Source organism: Daktulosphaira vitifoliae, unplaced genomic scaffold (genome assembly GCF_025091365.1).
Source record: "Daktulosphaira vitifoliae isolate Bord-2020 unplaced genomic scaffold, ASM2509136v1 Scaffold_5, whole genome shotgun sequence".
Taxonomy (NCBI): Eukaryota; Metazoa; Arthropoda; class Insecta; order Hemiptera; family Phylloxeridae; genus Daktulosphaira; species Daktulosphaira vitifoliae.
The window spans coordinates 31,758,925-31,785,143 of NW_026099576.1; the positions used below are offsets into that span (position 1 = coordinate 31,758,925).

Genomic DNA, 26,219 nt, shown 5'->3' on the forward strand with positions numbered 1-26,219 from the left:
TAAGAAAGTTAACTTTTTTTGATAAATTCATATTTAATGTAGGTTTTAAGAAGTCTTTTTAGAACATAAAAAATTGAAAAAATAAATATTTAATAATAATTTTGTAAATCATATAAAACCTTTGTTAATGGATTGGATTTTCAAAAAAAAAATTTGTTTTGACTCTAGCAAAAGTTTGTAGTATTATCAATAAAAATTTTGCAGTATTGTCGAAGTAGTGGTTAACAATATGACAACAAATTAAGATCTGAATTACTTCATCTAGTTATTTCAATGTTAAGTAAAAACTAATTTCAACAATGATTTTTTAATGAAAACTGTAATTTATCTTGAGATTACTTTTTATAACCAGAATTGAGAGGAATTTTTAAAAATCATAGCTCTGATAGCTTCGTTTAGATAGGTTTTGTGATCTTTTGATATTTTTTTGAGTAAAATTGGTCTGTAGGAGAAAATAGCTTTTCAGCTACGCAATGAAGCTAAAAATAATTAAGTAACCAAACATATTATAGGGTATTTTCCTTTTAAATATACAAGGAAATTCTTTTAACACTAGTCATTCAATTTGTCTTAAAATAATATTTTTGGCTTTTTTTAGTTACAGAATTAAAAATTGATCACTTGGCTTATATTTAAAATTAATACTATCTTAAAAACATTATTAATTTATAACTAAAAAATATTTTTAATATTTTTTAATTGCATATGTATTTCCATCTATCTGTTATAACAGATATATTGTTCCTATTTATATTGTATTATTAAAAAATAATATGTCATAAATTTTTGTGACAGTTATTATTTTTTTCTCAGCTCTCAACTAAGCAATTTCTTTTAACGATACATCAAAAGATTACAAATTGTATCTAGTCAAAGACATTATCTTTAAAAATTGAAAAAATTACTCTTGTTCCCTATAAATTGGGGAAATCCTTAAATTTTTTTTCTTAAGACTGCCATAATTTGTTGAAAAAATGTATGGATTAATACAATTTTTTTTCAATAGATACATCAGATATTTATCTATCATTTGGTATATTTTTTTTATAAATCTGACTTCTTACCTGCCTATAAGGGGGGATTCAAAAGGACAACTTTTTCATAAAAATTAGCTTTTAAAAGTGTTCTGGATATACAGACATTTTAATACATATTTTAAATTAATACTTATGTAATATACTGTAATATGAAAAAAAAAATTTCGAACTTTATTTTGTCTTGGCTACCGTATTATTTTTTTTTTTTTGGCTCTCATTTATTTTCTGAAATCTCACTTGACCAACTTTTTTTTAACTGTTCATCAAATGATCACAATTATTATCTAGTTAAAGATAATGTTCACAAAAATCACCTTTATCAAGTAAAAAGTTGCTTAACCAATTTTCTCCACACAGACAATTAAAATCATTCGTTTCTAATATTTTTAAAGTATTTATCGTCGAATTAGGTTTGATATGATAATAGTTTTCAACTACAAAATTAAATAATTTTTCTTTGTAATTAATCAATTTTTTACCACTATCTGTGTGCGTTACTACCAGTTTTTAATATTCAAAATTTTTTGTGATATGTTACTATATAAATCATTTCTAAAAAAAAAATAATTTTTAGTTTTACCTGAATTTAACAATGGATTTTTATAATTATAGTCAAATTTTATAAAACGCTCAAATGTGTAAACATTTTTAACAACATTTTGATTGTTTTTTTTATTTACAGTAAATTATTAAAATTAATTAAAAACTAAATATTTCAATTGTAGAATATTTTTAAAAACCAATAGTTACTTTGAAATGATTACTATGATTTCTATTTAAGTGATCTATTATGATAAATATGCAAAAAAAATATTGAGCTTTTCTGATAAATTCACAGTAAATAGTAATTATAAAATTTCCTGACTGAATATTAATCTTAACAATATCATTTGTTTAATTTTCATAAAATTTTCTTTTTAATGATGTAAATTTCAAACTTTTGAGTTGAGTTAAAAGTTATGGTAACAGATTCACTTTATTTTTAATCATAAGCATTCAAAATATCAACTTTAAAAGACCAAAAAAATTAATTAAAAATGTTATTTTGCACTGGTATTTTTAATATATTAAAAATAAAAATCGGTAATATTTAAAAAACAATTTTTTTTTTTTTTTTTTTAATTATTTTTTTATTTGTATATACTTATATTTTAATAATTAGTAATAATATCAAAATAAGAAGTGATAGAAAAAGTCTAATTCAGAATTTAAAACTGTGCAAAAAGTTTATTTTTGATTCCTATGAATGTTTTTTGTAGACCAATGCATTTATTCATAAGTAAAAAAAAATTTTTTATAAAGTATTGCATCAAACCCTTTAATTTTTATACATGTTTGTCATAAAAGTAACAAAATATACTACTTTATCATTCATTTTTTATTATTTATCCATAAGAATTACAATATTAAATTATTGTATATTTTTTCATACTATATTTAATTGCTAAAAAAAATATTCATAAATTATACTTTTAAATTTAAGAACTACTAATCAGTATATAAATAAGGAAATTGAAGTTAATGTTGCTTAATTAATTTTTTTATTTATAAAGGATAATAGTGTTTCATGGCAAAAAACTAATAGATTGGCTGCACCTTTCTTTTTAATGTCCCTTGCACCAACTGTTAACAAACAAGCATTTGATAATATGTCAAAGAAAGAATTTAGTGAACAACAAAGATCCAATGTTTCACTATGGGAATCAGAAGGTACTAGAAGAATAATTGAAAGTGGCTTTGTTTTGAGATCAATGATAGCTAATGAAGATGAACATTTTATTGATAATATCAAAATATTGTACAGTGAGGGTAATGAGTGGAAAATAAATACTTATAAGGTATACATTTTTTATTTTACTATTATACTCCTTTAATCTCTTAGTAATAGTTTTATTATTTGTAGAGGATATTTATTGATATTGGTTCATCTTTGGTGGTATCTTCATCATTTTTTATTCAGTATTCAACAGAAAAATTAGTGTATTCTATTCCAGAATTAATACAATATGCAGTGCCAAAACATAGTATGTATTGTGTAAAGATATAACTTTTAAAATATAATTTAATTGATACAATTTTTTATTTATTAAAGATTATTCTTAAATAAATTAGATAGTATATGCTTTAATGTTTTTTTCTATAGCTAATGAAAAAATAGTAACAATAACAATTAGTTTAATTTTCTGCTCATTCATTACTTAAATAATGTAAAACAACATATTCTCTTAGTTTTAAAAAATTAAAATTTTAATGATTTGATTCTTATGCCTGTGGATAGGTGATAAGAATACTTCCACGGCACCTCTACCAGTTATAAGGGAGTGACTAATGAAGTTGTGTCAGGTTGGGCTGATGTGGGAGATTGTGTTAAGTGGAAGTTTAAGATAAGGGTGGCCAATCCCGAGTAGTTGGGATACAGGCGATGAAAAAGAAGAATAATTATTTGGTTGCAAAATTATTTTATGCTATCTGGTTGGTCAAGTGTTAACTGTAAAAACAGTTAAAAAAAAATCAATTTTTTTTTCATTTAAAATTCGTACATTTATTTTTGTTGTACCCAATTTGTTCCTTGCTTTTTTAACAATGCTTAAACTTTCTGTCAAAAGAATTTTTTGGGATTCCAATTTATTTGTTTATAGGAAGCAAAAACCAAAAATTTGCAAAATAAAAATCTAAAAAAAAAAAAGAATAAATTATTTTTTGAATCAATATATTTTATTACCTTTCAAACTTTTAAAATAATATCAAGATTTTAGATAAAAAAAATTTATTTTGTTAAAATTTTCACAATAATGAATTGTGTAATAATTTACCATGTCTCCTTCTTGTTAAAATGATTGTTGCATCAAACATTTTTCTATGACTTAAGAAATATTTTTTTACTGTTACTACTGATATCAAAGTAACCCTAATCTTATTATTTCTGCTATACAATTTAAACCATAGACGACTAGAAATTTGACGTGTAATAATTTTGAAAAAAAAAAACTATACACCACCTGATTATATGACCAGCAAAACCTGGTGGGATTCCTTATATATGGTGCAATATCAGACAAAAATAAATAAACATTTTCATATTTTACACTTTCTGGCTATATTAAATTAATTGAATCATCATACAGTTTAGCAATTGTTTTATGTTTGCATTTATCTAATTTTTTCAATTTATGAGAAATAACAGATTTGGCTAATAACATTACTTTGCTTACAATAACATGTCTCACATATCTGCTGTTTTTATTAGTCTAATGGTCAATAAAAACCCTGGACTCACTCTGTATATTTTTTCTGATTAATGTTAAAGTTTCTTCAGAAATTACTCTTACTAAAATATTTTAATGCTTCCTAAGTAACTCATCTGAAAAAAACCAGCGGTATTGTTCTAAAAAATTCATTAAAATCAAAATTTAGTGTAAAAATAGGGATATCCGTGTGAATAAATGATGAACATAAATAAATATTATTAAATTTTTATAAGTTTTCATTGATGATATAGAAGTCTGTAATTTTGGTTAAACATGTTAACCTATCAATACTTTTATCACAACATGTACAATACAGAAATTTGTCATTAATTTTAAATATTTCATTTGAAAATTATCTTAGATACAAAGTCGCCTTCTTAAATATAGACTTAAAGTTTTTGATATTTTAACTTTAAACTTAACTCCAAATTGAATTTGGCACACTTGGTCATCAAATGAAAAAAATATGTGAGTTACATAGTGAATACTATGTATGAATACATGTGAATGCTATTAAGAAGTTGTTTTCTTATATATCGAATACCGTCATCTTTCTCAACACATGATTGTTAGGTAGGAATGATTTTTTGTTTTTTTTAACCCAGGTTATTTATGAAAATGATGCAAAATTACTATAATTTTATGAAATATGAAAATAAAATCTATACATTTAAAATATATATTTTACCCTAATATGTGTAATTTATTTGATATCTGAGAAATTGACTAGTCGTGTAGTCAATTTCTTACTAACTATTTAACTATTAAATTTTTATTTATACACAAATAATAATATAAATATCTAACTATTTACTTACCTACAAAGAAAATCCATTTTTTATATCTCATTTTTAAATATAACATAACAATCAATTTAGTATAATAATTCATTTTTACATAATATAAACTATTGGAAATAAAAAAATAACAATAAGAAAAATAGGGTTATCTTATAATGCATTAACTACTGTATTAATAGTGTAATTATAATGTTACATATGTAAAGATGTGTAAAGTAAAATAACCACTACCAAATTCTGAAATTAACAAAACATTTCTGCCTTACTAAAAGTCAAATATTTTCATTTAATAACAAGTTATTAAATTTTTTTCATATTATAAATTTTAATCCATTGAATATTTTGTATTACATTTCTTTAAAAAATTTGTTATATTTTAGGAATATGATAATATCATTAAATACGAAACATAAATTTCTACCTATTAGGACAAGGTGACCGCCTTTCGACAATAATATACAATTTATTTAATATTTTAAGTCTACTAAAAGTATTTTTTTACGCATGTTAAATTAATTTAAGACTTACTTTGAGAACAAAATCATAATACAATGAGTTTTACAATCAGAATACACGATCAATATTGTATTTTAACTTACCTTATCTAGCCCATGCAAATTTTTTTCCTGCTTTTAATATATATATATTAAGGTGGATCAAAAAAAAGCAATTAAAATTTTAAGGAGAACCATATTAACTTTATTATATACATTAAAATAGGCATTTTGTGAAAATTTGAGATTTAAAAAAAAAAAATTGTATTGGTCTCAACATATTTTTAGTACTTTTACCATAAAACAAAAAATGGCCTGTTACTCAATTTTTGGTTAAATATTATGATTAGTATATCAAAATTGTTTGATTTTTACTGTAGAATACAAATTTTTTAATTTCAAAATTGTAAGTTGTAAATTGATAGCGTGGATATCATAATTAGCGTTATTATATGGTTTATTTCTAATAGGTCTCAAGTAAGCTTAATTTTTTTATGTATTTTAACTAATATTTATGTTTATTATAAGTAAAATAAATTATTTACTAATTTTAAAACTTATGTTTTAATCTTTTTTAATAAATAAAGCATAAGCTGAAATATATGATATTTTTAAAAATATTATTGAATGGTCTTTAATTGTTAAATACTTTTCAATTATTTTTTTTCCTATTAAATAGTTTATTTATACTAAATATAATAAAAAAATATAATTAAAAAATATTCAATGATCAACAATCATTTAATAATATTTTTAATGTATCATATTGTTTAGTATGTTATTGTCGTTATATTTTAAAAATAGTTACTTTTTAGTTAAAATTTAATATAATCCATTTTTTTAATTAAAAAAAAAAATTTCAAATTTTTAGTGTTATCATTTGAGTCGAGTCGTCCTGGTTCATTGCATCATTTAGTTTGGTATGGATTGCAGTTATTGGAAAACGACAGTAAAAACACTGGATTACGACTAAATAAAGATACTGTCTTTCCTATAGGTTTTAGAAGTAAAGGTTTTAAAAATTTACCTTTAACAGCCAATTCTTTTGCTTCTGTTAATATAGAATCAGTATGCCAAATAGATTTAAATACTTTCTTATATGCTACAGGTAAAGTTTTTACACTTTTTTTGATACATATAAACTAAAAGATAATTTAGTAATTCGAACCTTGATCTTAATTTAATTAATAAGAGATTATATAATATATTAATTTTTTAAACATTATATTATACAGAGTGATTCACAATATTTTGACTAATCTAATAACTTTTGATCTACGAAATATTTTGAGTTAATTTAAAAAAAAATAATAATTTATGGATTCTTAGACTATGTTTAAAAATGCTATAACAGTAAAAATTACTAAATATTATATATATATCAAACCCAACCCAACCAAATATTATGTTATTTTATAACCAATTTTTATAAGTGTTTTTATACACTTTTCAGTTTTTTCTGTTGCTTCAATTCTTGACTGTAAATCATCAAAAAGTGATTTTAAATATCAACAGATATGTCCATCAGATATAACTGAATCATTAACTTCAATAGAGCAAGATACTTGGTAATATAATATTTTATTATATAATAAATCATAACCAAAGTTTTTGTCATATATCTTATTTTATAAAGCTATAAAATAAGTTTTCTAATAAAAAAAAGAAATAATTAAATTTTAATTAAAAATAAAACCTATACAGTGTTCAATTTATGAAATATATGCTGTTAATATACTTATTGATTAGATAAAACTACTGTTTTTATTATTAGTTGTATATACTTATTTAATATGGCTATAAATTATTGATGAAAAACAGAAACTAAGTTTTTATCTCTAATTTTTAAAAAATGAACTTTTATTTAATTTAAATATTATTCAACAGTAAGTAGGGTTTAACTTATACTTAAAATCATGGTTATACCATAATATATTGGGTCTATAACTTAATTTGTGCGGTTTTTTTTCTTCAAAATTTTAATGTTTATTTAAGAAAAACATGTACAATAATGTTATTCAAAGTATTGCCCTTCCAGAGTTGTAACTTTTTCCTATCTTTCTGAAAATTTGTGGATTTCATCCCAAAAGAACTGCGCCAACTTGGCGGCCAAGAATGAATCAAACCAATTTTTGATATCTTCAACTTTGGTGAAGGGTTTTCCTGTAAGGGCATTCTACATCGATCGGGGAACATATGGTAGTCAGAAGGGGCAATGTCTGGGCTATAAGGAGGGTGAGGCAAAACTTCCCAGTTGCTGTTTTCTAAATAGTTTTTAACCTGTCTTGCAACATGAGGCCGAATGTTGTCATAATGGAAAATTATTGCCTCTTGTCTGGTCGCATATTCCGGCCGTTTTTCGGTGACTGCTCTCTTCAAGCAAACTAATTGTATTTGATAGAAGTTTCCTGTAATCGTTTGACCCGAATCCAACAGCTCATAATACAGCGCGCCCTTATGATCCTACCAAATACATAGGATTACCTTAGCGCCATAGATATTCGACTTTACTGTTGATTTGGCTGGTTGGTTAGGTTTCACATATGACTTTTTGCGCTTGGGGTTGTCGTAATAGATCCATTTTTCACCAGTCACAATCCAATGCAAAAATGACTTCCTTTTGTAACGTTCAAGCAGCATCTCTGACATGTAAAATCATCTTTTGACGTCTCTTGATTTCAATTCATATGGCACCCAAATTCCTTGCTTTTGAATGTATCCGGATGCTTTTAAACATTTTAAAATGGCTGCTTGATTGATTCTCAAAAGATTCTGCAAGCTCTTCTTGTGTTTGGCAACAATCTTCATCAAATAATGCTTCCAGTTCTTCATTTTCAAACTTTTTTGGCTGCTCAGTACGTTCTTCATCTTCCAAGCCAAAATCACCATTTTTAAATCTTGCAAACCACTTTTGACATGTTCACTCAGCTAGAGCTTGTTTACCATAAATTTCCACCAAAATACGATGAATTTTGGCAGCTGTTTTCTTCATATTAAAGTAATGAAAAAGAACTCTTCGCAAAAACACTTTTTTAGGCATAAATTTCGACATATTTGAGTGAAAAAAAATTGTTGTTGTTTACGCTTCAAATGAATGACATATACTGATAAAGAAGCACTATGACAGTAGCTTTTCAACGTATGTTATTGTTATTTAAAACTTATTAATAAAGTATAGTATTTCAAGTTTAATAACTTGAAACATTTATTTAATAGGAGTGATAAATGCACATTTGCACTGGCAATCAAATTTATATGTGCATGTATTTGTGTATCATAGTGGGCATTTATAGTTACATGTGTTTTGTGATAGGAAAAATCATCAGCTTGCATTTCAAAATTGTAATTTAACAATACATTTTACTTTAGGTGGAGATCATTATATAAAATATATACTAAAGATGTTGATATCAAAAATACATCTAAATTGAAAAATACAGTATCACAAGGATTAGGAGCAATTCGCTTAATTGGTGACCATGGAATTGATGTACAATTAATGGTTCATTTAGCCAAAAACTTTGCTTATCAGGTAATCTGTAGATTTAAAATATAATTTCCTTATAATAACACATATATTTAGTTCATAAAAATTAGGGCTCAATAACAATATTTTTTTAAAAATTGATATTGGTGCAACACTTAGTGATAGTGGATGTCAGTACTATATTATATATAAATATTTTGATATTAAAAAAATAATCACATTTGATATCACAATGTACCTATCAATATTGTATTTAAAAAAAATATTGATGTTGAGAAGTTTTTGTAGTCAAATATTAAATAAACAATGTATCTAAGTGTAAGTTCTCTTAGTGATTAAGGCTTTTCTCCTGTTATATTAAAAATACTACTGATTGACATTAGTAAAAAGCTTGATTTGTGTGGTTGCTGAAATATTATTTGCTACATTGTTAATAAATATCAAAAATAAAGTTATACTGAGGATGATCCTTGAATAACTCAATTATCTATTGTGTAAGTGTTAGACAGAACACTATTCTTTTATTTTTACTTTAAATATTTGGTCTGACAAGAAGTTTTTAATTTATTGTATTTTTTGTGTATGCCTTTTTTATATCTAGACATATTAGTGTTGTTGTCTGATTCTGAGCTAGTATTCAATGATTCTTGTCTCTAGATCAGCTAAATAGTCCTAAGTAGATCTATTTTTTCTAAAGCCTAATTGGAGTTTGTTTTATAAGCTGTTTGATTCGAGGTATATAACCCTTTCACTATTTTTTCCATAGTAAGATGAGTTCATCAAATTTTATTCTTTCAGTATTTTGTCTGGATCTAATCTAAGCTGTAGGATTTTTAGGTTATGAAAAATATCTGCCCCGTAGTTGTTCCAGTTTGTTTTTTTAGAGTTCCAATTAAATAACTAACTGGTTTTTATTTTATCATTAACCAAAATACAAGACTATGGTTTGTCTGATTGTTAGTAAAACAGTATAAAGCCCTTTAAGTTTAGTCCCTTAATCTGAATACCATGTAGCCACGGTTCCTAAATAAGATCTATTTGTAAGGGTGTTATATTCCTCTTAGTTAGAGTCCTTAGCAATACATTTATTATGACGCAAATTTATCTGCGTAAATTGTATTATGTTGTCATACATTCAGAAAAACTGATGCTAACATTTAAAAAGACACACTGGTTAGGGTGTAATATAAGTTTCATTTACAGTCACTATACGACGCAACCTCCCTATGGGTAATTCTCCGCCAGCATTCCTATGTGGTGAACTTTCCTTAGTTGTGCATTCCACGTTTTCCTTTGCTTTTCTTATCCACACTTAACAAATAGAATTTGTTTATTAGAGCCACCTTCATGGTGACTTTCCAGATGGCTGTGTTTCATTCCAGAGTTCTGTTTTCCCAAGATTTTCTTGGAATCTCTTGGCATTACTGGTATGTGAATAGCCATTGGTTTATACCTAATCGGGTTGTAAGCCTCCATTTGAATTTTAGCAAGTTAAATGTAAAAATTTAATGTTTTATATTTTTGCATATTTCGAAGTTTAAGTGCTACTTTGCTACAGAAATTTCATTAATTCTANATAATAATTTTTAAATTAAAATAATAGACATAATATATTATGCCATGATTTTATGAATCTTGAAATTTCGAAAATTTCTTAGGCGTCTTAAATTTTATTAATTTCTATGGTTTCATAAGTATCTATACAATCAAACGTTACATATAATATCAATATATTATATAATATATATATATATTATATTATATATATATATATAATATAATATATATATATATTATATTATATATTGATATTATATGTAACGTTTGATTGTATAGATACTTATGAAACCATAGAAATTAATAAAATTTAAGACGCCTAAGAAATTTTCGAAATTTCAAGATTCATAAAATCATGGCATAATATATTATGTCTATTATTTTAATTTAAAAATTATTATTATTATCTTAATTAGTGATTAAAATTACTATTACAAAAAACGCTTCAATAAAAATATGTAGTGCTTAAGTTTTACAACAAATTATTGAATTATTCCAAAAGCAATAAGAACTACTATTTAAGTATTTATATTTTGGTGACAAGTTTTATGATTTATATGTATTATACGGTTTGGTTGGGTTTAGATTATTATTTATTATAGTAATTAAATTAAGTATTAAATTGATAATAATAATTTTTAAATTTTTAGAACAATTTAAAAAAATGTTTAATGTACATTAGCCTTCTAAAACTAAGGATATGTCTATACCCTTCCAATTGAATACCAGCTCTGCAGAATTATATTGGACTAACAGACATAATTTTGTATTTTTCATGTTTTTCCAATAAAGATGGATTATTTTAGCAATAAGTTAGATATTACAACTCTTATAAGGATTAAGCAGTCTATGTTTTCATGTTTTCCTGTGAATGAGTATTGTTTTACCATTTTATATTAATTAGTCTACAAGATTTTTATTTGATAAAAATGTACAAAATCTTCTGTTCGAGATGTGAGAAGCATGTATATTACTTTCTAGTTTAACTAGTTTACAAAATTTCTAAGATATAGTATTTATAAGGTGTATTTTCATATAGGATGTCAATTAAGAAGGATAACTTTGTCTTTAATGTGTAATTTAAAATTACTAGCTATTTTAGCAAATGATTTTATATTCATGTGTTGATATGTTGACGTTTTCTACAGATATTTTTTTATCTGAAAGAATAGTTTTGTTGGTGTATTGATAAAATTGGGTGAGAACTTATTAAAGTGTGGGATTTATTAGTGAAGTATTAACATTTTTGTAGTATGTTTTACCTTCATTAGGTTGTTTTATGTGCACATTGTGCAGTTTAAAATACATATGAATAATGTTTATGGGCTATGATATTATCTATTTTCAACCATGCTAGTATGATGATAATGCACTTTGTGATAGATATAGATAAGAAATGAGAAAGAGTGTTCATAGTAGGTTCAAACTACCATGACAACTATTATAATAAACCTATAAGATTGTACTATAGTAATACATGTGCACAACTGTTGGCTGTTAAATATGTATCAAAAAAAACTATTTTGTTTTATAATTAATTTCTATACAATTGTTTAAATAATTAAATATTAACATGATTATACAGAATCAAAATAAAAAATTGATCACTTTTTTTGTGTAATTCAAAATTTTAATGATTTTAATACTAATTTTTCATTTATGTTATTTTTATTATAAAATTGTGTTATGAACATTTAGTTATTATCAAATAATTTGATAATGTAAAATGTATTAACTATTACTATACTTATTATCAATAATTAATTTATTAAAACTGGGAAAATTCAATAAAAATATGGATAACTTATATTACAATAAATTATATACACTATTATATATTTACTGTATTTAATAATTTTCCAAATATTAAAAATAAAGAGAGTACTTGCCAACCTCAACTTTAGGTATATTTTTTTAGGTATATTACAATGTGTAAGTCAGTATTTCTGTGCTATTTTATTATTGATTCAATTTTTAACATTTAATTTATATAAATGTTCATTGTTTTTTTTATTTATACATTCATTCTTTATATAAACAGGCAAATAAAGTAGTGGATGATCTTCTCCTAAAAGATGGATTAGAAAAAAGAGCTATTCTTTACTGGAAAATGGCTGTTCAATTACTTGAAAGAATTGTATATAATGGGACTGAGCATCAACCCAAACATACTCTCTTTGAATTTTCAAGGTGCATTAATTTGTGTGTTTTTATACAATTTCTTAAGCAAAATATGTAATGAATATATTTTTTTAACTTAAAATAGAAAAAAACTTACATCCCTTGAAATAGCGGATTTGTTGGAGGAAGGTAAATTTTATCTGGCTTGTAATATGATGAATAATGACCAATATGAGAAAGCTATTGAAGCATTTAAAAAGTTAAATTCTCCATATGCATCATTTTACCAAGCTATGGTAAGTAACAAATGTTTTGTTATTAATTATTTCTACTTTCTGGAATTATGTATACTAATTTTCTTAAAATCCATTTTAACAGGAAAACTCATTACTATAAAATTCCCAATAGAATAATTCATTATTTTAGTTAAATTTATGAATTTAAACTTATTTTTAAAATTTAAAATATTTTTATAGTGGCGAAGATTCCCTACTTCTAATTGGTCTGTACTAAATGCACTATATTATCAAAAAAACCTTTTGTCTTCGATATGAAACTGAGAAGGTATTAATTTTACTTTGGTATGTTTAAATAATTTTTTTTTTTGTCTGTTGCCACTTTTCTCAGTTTTCATTGGACCCATTTCTTTTAACAATATGTCAAAGGTCACAAAACGTATCTAGTTGAAGACATTGCTGTTAAAATTGAAGAAATGTCCTCATTCTCTATAAATGGGGAAATTCATCTACAAAAATTACAATTTTTAAAATTAGTAAATTTGTTATTTTTTTAAACGTATCTTTCTTAAAACTATCATAACTCTTTAAAATATATGAATCAAAATGATTTTATTTTATATAAATACCTTATGTATTTTTATATCATCAGTGGGGTGGTCCTTATTTGACCAAAAAAAAATCTAATGGTAGAACCCAACAATTTGTTCTATGTGGTAAATAAAAATTTTTTTGTAAATTTTGAGCATTCTAAGTTAACCCCTTCCCTTGCCTCATAGCAGTTGAAAATTGATGAAAATAGGTAGAAATATAGTATTTTGCATGTATCTTTTTAAATATTAAAATGAGGGAAAAAGGATAAAATTAATTTTCTAGGAAAACATATAAGCAATATAAAAGGTCCTTGCATATATTTTTGTATGATTACCTATTAACATAAAATTAAAAAAAAAATTATTTTTATGAAAAAATATTTTATTTTTTATCAATATCTTGTTCAATATTGAGAACACAATAAAATTTAAAAATTCCAAATATATTTAAAAATACATAATTAAGAAAAAGATAAATATAACTTTTTTTGAATACTGAAATTTAAGTGTTAAAAGTAAAAAAATTATTACATTTTTGTAAAAACTCTAAATTAGTTTACTAAATTCATAATTAAAAACCATGCTATTTTTGTGTTAAAATTTTTGATTTTAGATTTCCTGTTTTTTTTGCTATAACTTTTTAATAAAATAATACAAATTGTTTTTTTTTTAATACTTTGTTGTGTTTTTAATATGAAAGTTTTTAACATCAAATAGTTAAACAGAAATTAAGTCTTTATTGATAAACAATAAATTGTTAATAATGCGTGTACCGGTGATCGTACGCGTGATCATTGGTAGTGAACAATCCCCCTTACTAATTTATAAAATATTTATTAATACTTAATATACTTTATATATTATATGTATAAAAGGATATTATCCTTTTCACATGACAACTTTTTTTGCTAACATTTTAAGTAGCAAAACTGTATTTCAAATAAATTGTAAACTAATAGTGAAAAATATAACAATATGTAACTTTTAAAGTAGACTAATAATCATTATAATTGAAACTTTATTGCAACATAAAAAATAATTACTTTTTTTAGATTTATAAAAAAATGGCAAAGCATGATGTGAACACTTATAATGCTAATACCATTTCATCTTCTGTTTTACTATCTAAAGTCAAAGACCTATTAAATCTTACTAAAGAGCGCTTAAAAAATAATCCTCAACATCCATTAAATTTTCAAGTTAAAGATGAAATTTTAGAATTGCAATTAGAAACTGACCTTAATGGAACAGTTAATAGTCGTATGTATAAATTTTATTTTATATTATGATTATTGTATATTGTTAATATAAATATATTGATAATCGATTTATTTTATTTCATGTATGTGTAGGAAAAGAAATGAACTTTGATTCTGGAGAAGAATATGTAGATACAATGAATATATCAAGTAGAAAAAATCAACACAAATTTAATGATAAGTCTTATCATAATACCACCAGTACACCTGTAAAATCTCCACATAATTCATTAATTATGCATTCTACAAATGTAAATTTTTGTTAAAATAAAATTTTTCTCTTTTATTAAAAATTGTTTGGTATTTATATTTAGAGTCGAAAACTAGAAGATGATAATCTTGTTATGAAAGAATTGAATGAATTGAAAATAGCTGTACAATCACAAAATGTTCAATGTCAAACTATGGGATTACAATATTATAATTTAACTGAAACCATGCGTACTTTATCACAAAAAGTGGATAAAATAATTGATCAGTTAAATAATATAAAAGAATCCATTGTTAAATTTGATAATTTATCAAATAATTTGCCCATGAAGATTACACCAGACACTAAAATTATTGATAGAATAAGCAAATTTGAGGACCATTTAAATGAAAAAATTAATACGTTGAGTGATATTATTCAGATTAAACAAGATGATGATTTATATAATATTTACCAAGATAATAATACATTTGAAGAGTCTCCTTTGAACCAACTTCCATTAACAAATAGTGATAATTATGAAGTATACAGTCAAGCAAATAGCCAAACCAATAAAAGTTTTTCTCTTTGTTCAAATCCCAATGTAAATATTACATCTTCTGATACTTTACCTGTTGGACCTCCTGTCTCTCAGCCTCAACTCAGTGTTATTATACCAACACATCATATTCTTAGTGGAATAAATCGAACCATTGATTCTCATTCTAATCTACCTATTAATTACAATAATCAGCTTTTAGGAAATCAACCTGAATCTGCTACTTTCCATAATTTAAAACCATCCAATTGGCTATCTAAATCTTCAGAGAAACCTTCTGTTTTTCAAACATCTTTATCTACATTTAAAGAGAGTTTAGACATATCTCTTAATAAATCTAAAAACACTGACACTGATGATAGTCATACTGAAGAACACGATCCTATACCTGAGTTTCTACCAATCATACCATTACCAAATAAAGCTGAAGAGTTTACAGGCGAAGAAAATGATATTGTGTTATTTGAGCGCAGAGCAAAATTATATAAATATACTGAAAAAGAATGGAAAGAAAAAGGTGTTGGAGTTTTAAAAATTTTAAGAAACAAAGACACTGCAAAAGTTAGGTTGGTTATGAGAAGGGAACAAGTACTTAAAGTTTGTGCAAATCATTTCTTGTATGACAATATGGAACTTAAACCTAAAAATGATAAGGCAGTATTATGGACAGCTAATGATTATTCTGACACAACTCAAATGCAAATTGAAAATTTATGTGCAAGATTTAAGTCTGCTGAAGATTGTAAAGACTTTATTAAAGTTTTCAACGAAACAAAACAGCCATGTTCACAGAATTCTTCATTGGTTGAAAATTCACTTACTAATAACAAACAAAATATTTTTGATGAAAACAAAAAAAATTCACAAGGGCTAAGTGGTTTGTCATTATCTTTAGAAAATGAAAATTCATTGAAACACACTTTAGGTGGGTTTACTTTTAGTGCACCCCCTATTGTCAATGAAGTAGTTGAACCTAAACAAATAGAAAAAACTCCAGAAAAATCTAAAGGATTGTTCTCTAGTTTAAAATTTTCAACGCCAGTTATTAATACTCAAGAAACTCCTACTCTAACATCAATCTTGACAAAACCTTTATTTAGTATGACAGAAAGTCAAATTAATTCAACAGAAGAGAAAAAAACTGTATTCAATTCACCTATAAATGAATCTTTGAATCGAAGTACTGCAAATGATAATTCATCATTTAATTTTTCTAAAACTGATGACAATAAACTACTTAATTTCACTCCTAAATTAGATTTAACATCTGGATTATCTGCAACATCTTATTTCAGTACATTAGCCAAAAGTTCACCTTCTGTTGGTTTTAACAATTCTTCTGATTTTAAAGGTTTTCCAGGAGCTGGTAGCACTGTTTTTAATATCAAAACTAATCCTTCTCCACATGCTATAATAAAATCTAATATTTCAAGTAATGATTTACCTAATACACCAACTGAAGAAAGTGAAGACTTTGTTCCAACCGCAGAATTTACACCAGTTATACCATTACCTGATAAAGTTGATATAGTCACAGGAGAAGAAGGACTTAATGTTGTATTTGAAGATAGAGCAAAATTACTACGATTTGATTCAACTTCAAAAGAATGGAAAGAAAAAGGTATTGGTCAAATGAAAATTTTGCATAACTCAAAAAAAGGATACTATCAGTTATTAATGAGAAGAGAAATAATATTTAAAATTTGTTGTAATCAAAGACTTACTGCAGATTTAGAACTAAAACCTGTTTTGTCTTCTGATAAAGCTGTATCATGGATTGGCCAAGATTTTTCTGAAGGAGAAAATAAAAGAGAATTATATGCAATTAGATTTAAAACTGTGCAACAGTTAAATCAATTTAAAAATAAAGTTAATGAGCTGAAAGAAAATATTAAAGATTGTGCTCCAGTATCTATCAAGCCAGAGAACAATTCAAATGAACTTTTAGGAATTAGTAATAAATCAGATATTCAACAAAATATAAATCTCCCTAAATTAAATGACTTGGCACAATTCAAACCTAAGCCTGGTTCATGGACTTGCCAAGGATGTTATTTATCGCACGAATCAAGTGTTCTCAAATGTCCTGCATGTAATACTACTAAACCTGGTGTTATAATAGACAACACTACTGAAATTAAATCATCAAACACTGGTTTTTCATTTGGACAGTCATCCTTTTCTTCAATGTTTAAGTTTGGTATGCCTCAATCACAATCAGAAAATGCTCAAGCTATTTCAACTTTTGCACCTAAACTTAATACGTCTGAATTATCTTTTGGTTCACTAAGTGTAAACTGTAATGCATCTAATAATACATCTCAGCATATAGATCAATTTAAACCATTAACATGGAGGGAAGAAAGTGCAGGACTCGTTAAATATGATTCTGACAAAAGCGATAATAGTAATGAGGAAGAAAGTGATAATGAAAGTGATGAATATAACAAACCACAATCTACAATAAAATTTGAAAGTTCTAATCATAAGTTTCCCAATGGTAAGCTCTTATTTATTAAACTGACTATAAAAAATTAAAAACTAATTAAAATTTATTTAAATTTTAGTGAAATTAGAATCTCCTTTGTTAAATGTTGATATATTACCCAAACATTTAGAAAGTAAGTATTTATTTCTTGTTAGAATTGATTAATATATAGGTGATTCTTTTAACATTACCCGCTCAATTTCTTTTAAAATAATATTTTTTTTTTTTTGTCTTTGTTTAGTTACATGTGTATTTCCATTTATCTCTTATAAAATATTTTTTATGTTCATCCCTTCATTGAGGTGTTAATTTTATTTTTCAAATGGCAACAAATACATTTTACTAGCTTATAAAATGATGCAATTAAGAAAATTACTGAAAATATATTTTTGACCAAAATTTCAGAAGTTATTAACAATTTAAAATATTGACTGAATTTGAGGAATGGGGGCACTGCTACTTTTATCACTAGACATTTTGAAAAATCAAAAAAGTTAACATTCTAAAACCGAATTGACAAATGTTTTTCTTAAAAAAAAAAGATTATTTTTATAAAAATTTTATTTTAGTCAAGTTGAACTTTACTCTTATATTTTATCGACAAATCTGGAAAGTTAAAGTCAAAACTATTCTTCAATTCTACCTTATTTCTTATTGTTAATAATATTTTTGTCATATTATCTGTAACTAATAACTGTAATTTTAATTCAATTTTTTTCTGTAAATAGCTTCAGTGAACACATATCAAAACTTGGATAATGGTGAGCACCTCAGTTTTAATTATTATTTTTTAGAAAGACTGATTAGTATATTTTTTAAGATCAATTAGGTATCTGGTGGGTTTGCTGTTCAGAAGTTATAATTTAAGACAGTTTCAGGGTAGCTCATACAAAAAAAAGAAGGTATCTGATGGTTTTAATAAGGTTCTGTTAGGATCTATGATTTAGAATGCGATAATGAATAAAAAAACATCAAAATAAAGTTATGATAGATGATTTAAATTTGTTTGTCAACGTAATCTATTTTTTGCTGTATTAATTATTCGACAACACTTAGAGGATATGAAAATTTTAAAAAAGCATTTTCTGATATCTAAGTTCTTTTGGAAAAATCAATGTTTTATTTTTCAATGCAGGTTATTGTATCTGACAAAAACTATGTATTAGATGATTCGTTAATAATAAAGACAATCATTTTAGAAAACTATTGAAAATTTTGTTTGATTTGAAAAAATACAATAATATGTAGTTAAATAATTTTTTTCATTCCTTCAAAGGTAAAAACCTCATATTTAATTTTAAAGTAAAAATTAATAAAATTTTTTAATGAGCCATTTAAGTATTCAGTACACGGTGCTATAAATGCATTGTGTACTATTGTTGTACGCATTGGTATAAAGATACCCTAGGGTTTATTTTATTGTGCTTATCTATGTATATTTTTCTATTTCTGGTATAAGTAACAACTTTTAGAAAAAACTTTTAACAAATATGAGTAATGAGAATATAATATTTGAAACATAAACTAATGTCCAATATTTCAGATGATGGTGTTAAATTACTTGAAGTACAAAATCTAAAAGATATAATTTCTTTAGAAGATCAAGTTATGGCTGAAAAAACAAAACTTCCTTTATATTTTTTCTTATATAAGGTGAAACCCAAATGTAAAGGATGTATTGGATGTGATGATGTATGTATTTGCATAATTAAGAAGTATATTTCGTCTTTATTATTAATTTCCAGATAACATTTTTATAATGTTAATATAACATTATATGTTAAAACATGTTTATAAACATTATTTTAATTAATTTTAAATGCTACCTAAGTTGAAATATTTCTTATTGAATTTTGTTTAAGAATCAAGACAAAGAAGAATATAAACCTGAAATTACTTGTTCAGAAACATTTTGTGAAAAGGTATTTAATAAATTAAATAATATTAAAAAAAAAACCAAAAATGTTTTTTGTAAATTATCTAACAATATTTAATTACTAGGAAACGGGAAATATCAATGCAAAAGAAGATACTTTATCTACTATTTCTGATTTAAGTGATTCATTAATAACAACAACCAATAATATTTCACCAACATCTTTCTTATTTGGTGATAAAACTTCAAATGCATTAAAAAATATCTCAACAAACCTTACTATTTTTGGATCCAATCCAATATTTGGTAATACTAGAACTAATTATGGAAATTCTAGTAATGATAAATCTAATAATATTTTTGGTGTATCTCCTACAACAACTCAAACCAATTCACTTTTTAATTTACCTTCTACCACCAAGCCACAGTTTTTTAAGTCTGATTATAAAAAGTCAGAAAACATATTTTCATTTGCTCCAAAATGTGAAAGCTCTTTTAAATTTGGAACATTAGAAAAAAATTCTAAACCTACAAGTGTGTATATTTCTCAATTATTATTTAACTCAAGTAAATTTGTATTCAATATTTTAATGTGTATGTTAGTTGATCCATGCAATGGTAAAACTAATCAAAATATAACTGCTGAGGATGAAAAAGAAGAAAATGGAGAAGAAGAAGTTGATAATAGTCATGATCCTCAATTTGAACCAATTATACCATTACCTGAAGCTGTTGTAGTTTCTACTGGAGAAGAAAATGAAACTGTTTGTAAGTCAATTTATTTTATACCTTAAATAGTTTACTAGTCATAATTATTGAATATTAAAAATTTTAAAAAGAGTAAAATCTTTAAGCAAATATGTAAATAGATTGGTTCTTGAATAGAAGTGTATTATAAAATAAATTTATAATTAAGGTTATAATAAAAATTCATTTAAATAATTTAAACTAAATTTATTAATTATAATTAAGTACAAGTATTTAAAAACACAATTTAAAAAACTACTCAATATCATGCAACAATATCAGTGTTGTATATTAATTAGAGAAGCTTTAGTAAATAACAGGTGTACTTTATTAAGTTATGTTGACATAAAGCTCCATACACAAATTTTTGTTTATCAATATCCATTAATTTATTAATAACCAAAGGTCAGAGAAAACATCATTTTTTGAAATCTCAACCTATACTTGACCACAGATGAATTCAAAGTAGCAATATTTGTATTAACAATTAATATTTTCAACTTTTGAAAATGTTATAGAAATAGTGCGTCCTTATGATGTGTTAAAAGTAATATATGTTAAATTAAATTTAAAAATTTTATTTAAATTACTTGATTACACTGAAGTAAGGAGTGTTTTTTTATTTGGTCAATTTTGAATGATCTTCGGTTGTCGCCCAAAATATTTTTGTATATTGATAATGATCTCTCTATATCAACTGATGTAATAAGAGATAATTTGTAAAAATTTAAATTATTAAGGTTTAGTTCTTCAGGTGTGCCTTCCATGTCAGTATTTGTTTCACAAATAATTTTATATCTTTGTTTCAATGCTGTTAATCCATGATTTTTATTAAATACTGCTTCAAATTTTTATGTATTTTTTTTCCATCATTACCCTGAGTTTGAACTTCTTCCGCAATACCTAAAGATTCTTCTATTTTTTCAAGATTCAACATATTTTGTTTTTGTATTTTTACAATTGAGTATGGTAGAATTTTAAAATTTGACCAAATATATACAAAATTATTTTTAACACATTTTTTCTTTAATTTTTTTTTTTTTTTGCCATTTTTATACAAAGAGCTTCTTCTGAGTCTTAACATATTAACAATTTCACAAATTTTTTCGTTATGTTAGAAATAATAAATTGTAGCATTTATCGATATACAACGAGTTACAACAGTTTCTGGAGGCAATGGATCTTCTTGGCCCTAAATATAATTTAGGGCATTTACTACTTCTACTATTTGATGTCATCTATCTTTACCTACGCACTCTTCTAATTTTGATCCTGATGCACATTTTTCAATGTCTGATTGGACTATGTCTATCCACCTCTGTCTTAGTTATCCTTAGGTTTTTTCCATTGATAATACCTGTCTTTATATCTCTTATTATACCAATGGATCTCCAAGCATGTCCCGTCTATTCTAATCATTTGCCTCTTAAAAATGTCTTGATGTTGAGCTTGGAGTATATTTGGTAGACTTTTTTATTGGTTTTTCTTCTATATTCTCCATTTTTTATGTTAGAGTCTATATTTTCCTTATGAATGTCAATAAGCTTCTTTTGACTGCCCTTTGTAACCGACTACGTTTCACATACATAAAATAAAGATGATCATCGGTAACTTGTGTTAAGGGTAAATATTGATTTTATTGGTTTTAAACTTTGAATTAATATTTAAATAATATTCCCAGTGCAAAATAACTTTTGTTAGCGGCTGCAATTCTTAGCTTTATCTCATTATGCATATTATTTGCATTGTTTATATTAGTTCCCAAATATTTAAAGTCGATTACAGCCTTAAAATTGTAATTGCCGACTATTAGGTCCTGTGCACTTTCAGCCTTTCTGTCTATAATCATATAATTGATTTATTTCGAGTTCCATAGGCTATGCCACCTCGTTAAGGACACATTTTAGTAATAATTTCTTAACGTGAGCATCTAATTACCATTATATCATCTGCATATGCAAGTATAGTTTTGTTTCCAAGTAATTCCATTCCTTATTAAACTGGCAAATATCTTATTTTTCTCTAGAGCTACGTTGAACAGAGTTAGAGACAGTGCACCTTCTTGTCTAATCTCTGTACCTACTTCAAAACTCTATGTTATCTTGTTTCTAAATTTAACTTTGCAAAAGATGTTTGAATTACATTCTTTCACCAGTTGAATTAATTTATCTGGAACTTCAAACTCTTCTTGGGTCTTCTATAACTTTTCTTATAATACTATTATATGCTAGTTTGAAGTAAATATTTAACTATTTAAATAATAGTTAGACGTTAGGTCTATAGCTATATCTCAATAATTAATTTTTTTACATTTTATTAAAAATATTAATTATTTTTAAATTTTAAATAAAATGTAAAAAAAAAATCTAAGATAGCTATTTTGTAGAGTAGAATTTAAGAAAAATTTTAGTAAAAAAATATCTTATTAATATTCAGTAGTAAATATTCTGTAGCGTTTTGAAGTTTGTGAAAATTTGAATTTTCATGTACTATTTTACGGTATTAAACATTGAAATACGTATTGAGAAAAGGACAGAAGAAAACGCTATCTTTTCATGATTACTGTGTATACATATGATGATAGTGTGTATACATTACAAACTTGGCATAAATACCATGATAAGAAATTAGATAAGGCAATTATTACTTATCACTCTCATTCAAAAGTATATTGAAAAGATAGCGTTTTCTTCTGTCCTTTTCTCAATACGTATTTCAATGTTTAATACCGTAAAATAGTACATGAAAATTCAAATTTTCACAAACTTCAAAACGCTACAGAATATTTACTACTGAATATTAATAAGATATTTTTTTACTAAAATTTTTCTTAAATTCTACTCTACAAAATAGCTATCTTAGATTTTTTTTTTACATTTTATTTAAAATTTAAAAATAATTAATATTTTTAATAAAATGTAAAAAAATTAATTATTGAGATATAGCTATAGACCTAACGTCTAACTATTATTTAAAAAAAAAATCAACTAAAATTATTAACTGGATCAAAAGTTATTTAAGTTGTCAGTGAGTGGTGGGCCACCTGTGTAGTCTATTGTCGATTAACACGTGTTAAGTAGTGATAATCTTCTGTAGTTATTAGTGTCCATTGGGTCTCCTTTTTTATACATTTTACATATAATCGAAGTTTTCCATTCTTGAGGAATAATTTCATTTTCTAAATTATCCTTAATAATTCCATTTATTTTTGACGCTATTTTGAGTTTGATATTTTAATTAGTTTTATGTTTATATTATCTTCTCCCGGTTCTTTGTTATTCTTTAACATTTTTACAATGTTTTTTATTTCTTCAAAGTTAAGTGCCAGTATTTTTGGTTGTACCGTATAGTAGATTGGGTACCTTTCTTTCTCTTCATTATATATCTCTTTTGTTATATTCATAAGGTTATAAAAATGTGATAAAGAAGGTGATAAAAATATCTATCATTATTATATGATATACTGAAATTAACAAATTAATAATAATCGAAAACTCTAATTTGTAACCTAAAAATCATTTAAAATCGAAATTTTCTTATTAATTTTTTTTTTTCATACTTAAAGTTATAATATATTATAAAATATATTTTATAAATTTTAATTTCTCTATTACACAGTAGTTCATATTGTTCTTAGCTAAACCAGCTTTTATATTATAAAATTCACATTATATTTTTTAACATAATTTAATAGTTTTATAAATCATTAATTTTTAAATTTATAAGTATGTCAATTATTATTATAATCTAAGTTATAATATGAATTTTTTAATCATTAAATCATATCAAAGTGTAATATAATTTTACTGATTTAAAAAACAATATAAAAAAAATATTAGAATTAAATTATAAAAATTAAGAAATTAATATTAAATATTAATTGAATTTGAAAAAGTTATTGAATTTTTGTCATAACTTCGTAACTCCTGTACTTAAAATTTTAAATAATATTAGCCGTAAGTGATTAATTTTTATTATATAATTAAATTATATTTACTATGGCATTTATTCATGCTAAATAATTTTTAGTATTTTGTGAGAGGGCTAAGCTGTTTCGAAAAGATGGCAATGAATACAAAGAAAGAGGAATTGGTGAAATGAAAATACTTCATCATCCAAATAGAAAAACCTATCGCCTTTTATTTAGACGAGAAAAAGTAAGTTAATATTTATTTACATAATTTTCATTCTATTATAAGTTCTTGTATTAAATTAGTTTAATCATGTGAATTAAGTTTTTTTTAATTGTGGTAGGCACCGTAGTTTGATTGAGTTTTGTTACTTTTCTATAAAATTATTATAGGTGATAGCCGTGGAGTACACAGAAATTAAACTTGGGGTGGTTTTGAAATTTAAAGAAAATTAGATGTGACACTGCCCATATTGTTAGCTTACAAAAATTCCTGTTTTCAATTACTTTATAGTATGATATGATCTTTTTTATAGTTATTACTTATTGTTTATGGTTCAAAATTGTCGTTTAGCTTATAAATTTTTGGGGGAGATTTCAACCCCCTAATCCTCTCCCTCTCCTTACGTACGCCAATGGGTGATAGTTTGCCAAATATGTAAGCAAAAGTAATGACGAGAAAAGTTTATTTTTAATTAGTATAATTTATTTGATTCAATAATAATATAATTTTTGAAATTTGTTTAAATATACTATCTGCTTTTCATACTGTTTCATGTCCTTTATATTGTCGACCCCTAATACTGATAGCTCTTTGGATGTTGGCCAAATAGTGTGATCACCCCTATAATCAAATTACATATTATGCAAAAAAATGAAAGTGAAAAAAAAATCAGAAAGTCCATTTACCCTAAAAAAATTAATATTTTACACTGAATAATTTATTATATTTTATTGTAAAAATAGGTTTTTAAAGTTGTATGTAATCACCTCATATCATCAGAAATAACTTTAGTTCCAATGAAGTCGTCGAACAAAGCGTTATGCTGGGGATGTATGAATACTACAGAAGATAATCCTAAAGCACAAAAAGAATTATTGGCTGTTCGTTTTAAAAATGAAGAATCGGCTCAACACTTTAAACAGGTTTATGATGATTGTGTTTCAAAGATAAGCAATAACCAATAAAATATCTATGTAATTTAATTTTAATTATAAAAATAATGAATATAAATTGAAATTGTGCTTCTATTAATATAAAAATAAAATTAAAATAGTACTAGATATATTGTATTTTTTAAGTTTAAAAAAACAATTTTTCCTATCAATTTTAAATAAATAATAATTTATAAATATTATTACAAATTTTAGCTTTAATGCATAACTGAGAAACTACTGATTTTACTCTTCGGTGTTTTTTTTTTTTTATATGACACAATTTTGATCAATATTATGTCATAAAATCAATAAACATATCTAGTTGAAGCTATCAGTTCAATAATTATTATGAATACTCTAAAGTCCTCATAATTTAAGGAAATTTTCCAAAAAATTACAGTTATAATATAATCAATTTTTAGTTTTCACTTTATACACCCAAGAAAAAAGTTATATTGA

The 26,219-nt window shown here is 24.5% G+C and overlaps 1 protein-coding gene across 2 annotated transcripts in view; it reads left to right on the top strand.

Annotated features, from left to right (window-relative positions):
- Window positions 1-25,886, top strand: part of LOC126907865 (E3 SUMO-protein ligase RanBP2-like) — a 35,780-nt gene extending 9,894 nt beyond the window's left edge. Inside the window, exons 7-24 of one of the 2 annotated variants that reach the window (XM_050689506.1) lie at window positions 2,591-2,875; window positions 2,941-3,061; window positions 6,451-6,687; window positions 7,033-7,147; window positions 8,949-9,111; window positions 12,665-12,813; window positions 12,890-13,040; window positions 14,626-14,833; window positions 14,926-15,083; window positions 15,147-18,081; window positions 18,149-18,202; window positions 18,798-18,830; window positions 19,613-19,761; window positions 19,932-19,991; window positions 20,071-20,479; window positions 20,549-20,713; window positions 24,722-24,849; window positions 25,569-25,886. In XM_050689506.1, coding sequence (XP_050545463.1) covers window positions 2,591-2,875; window positions 2,941-3,061; window positions 6,451-6,687; window positions 7,033-7,147; window positions 8,949-9,111; window positions 12,665-12,813; window positions 12,890-13,040; window positions 14,626-14,833; window positions 14,926-15,083; window positions 15,147-18,081; window positions 18,149-18,202; window positions 18,798-18,830; window positions 19,613-19,761; window positions 19,932-19,991; window positions 20,071-20,479; window positions 20,549-20,713; window positions 24,722-24,849; window positions 25,569-25,790 — 5,742 coding nt within the window. In that variant the 3' untranslated portion in view covers window positions 25,791-25,886. Of the gene's footprint in view, window positions 1-2,590; window positions 2,876-2,940; window positions 3,062-6,450; window positions 6,688-7,032; window positions 7,148-8,948; window positions 9,112-12,664; window positions 12,814-12,889; window positions 13,041-14,625; window positions 14,834-14,925; window positions 15,084-15,146; window positions 18,082-18,148; window positions 18,203-18,797; window positions 18,831-19,612; window positions 19,762-19,931; window positions 19,992-20,070; window positions 20,714-24,721; window positions 24,850-25,568 lie in introns of both variants that reach the window. The other variant, XM_050689505.1, reaches the window with a different exon arrangement.
- Window positions 25,887-26,219: the final 333 nt, after the last annotated feature.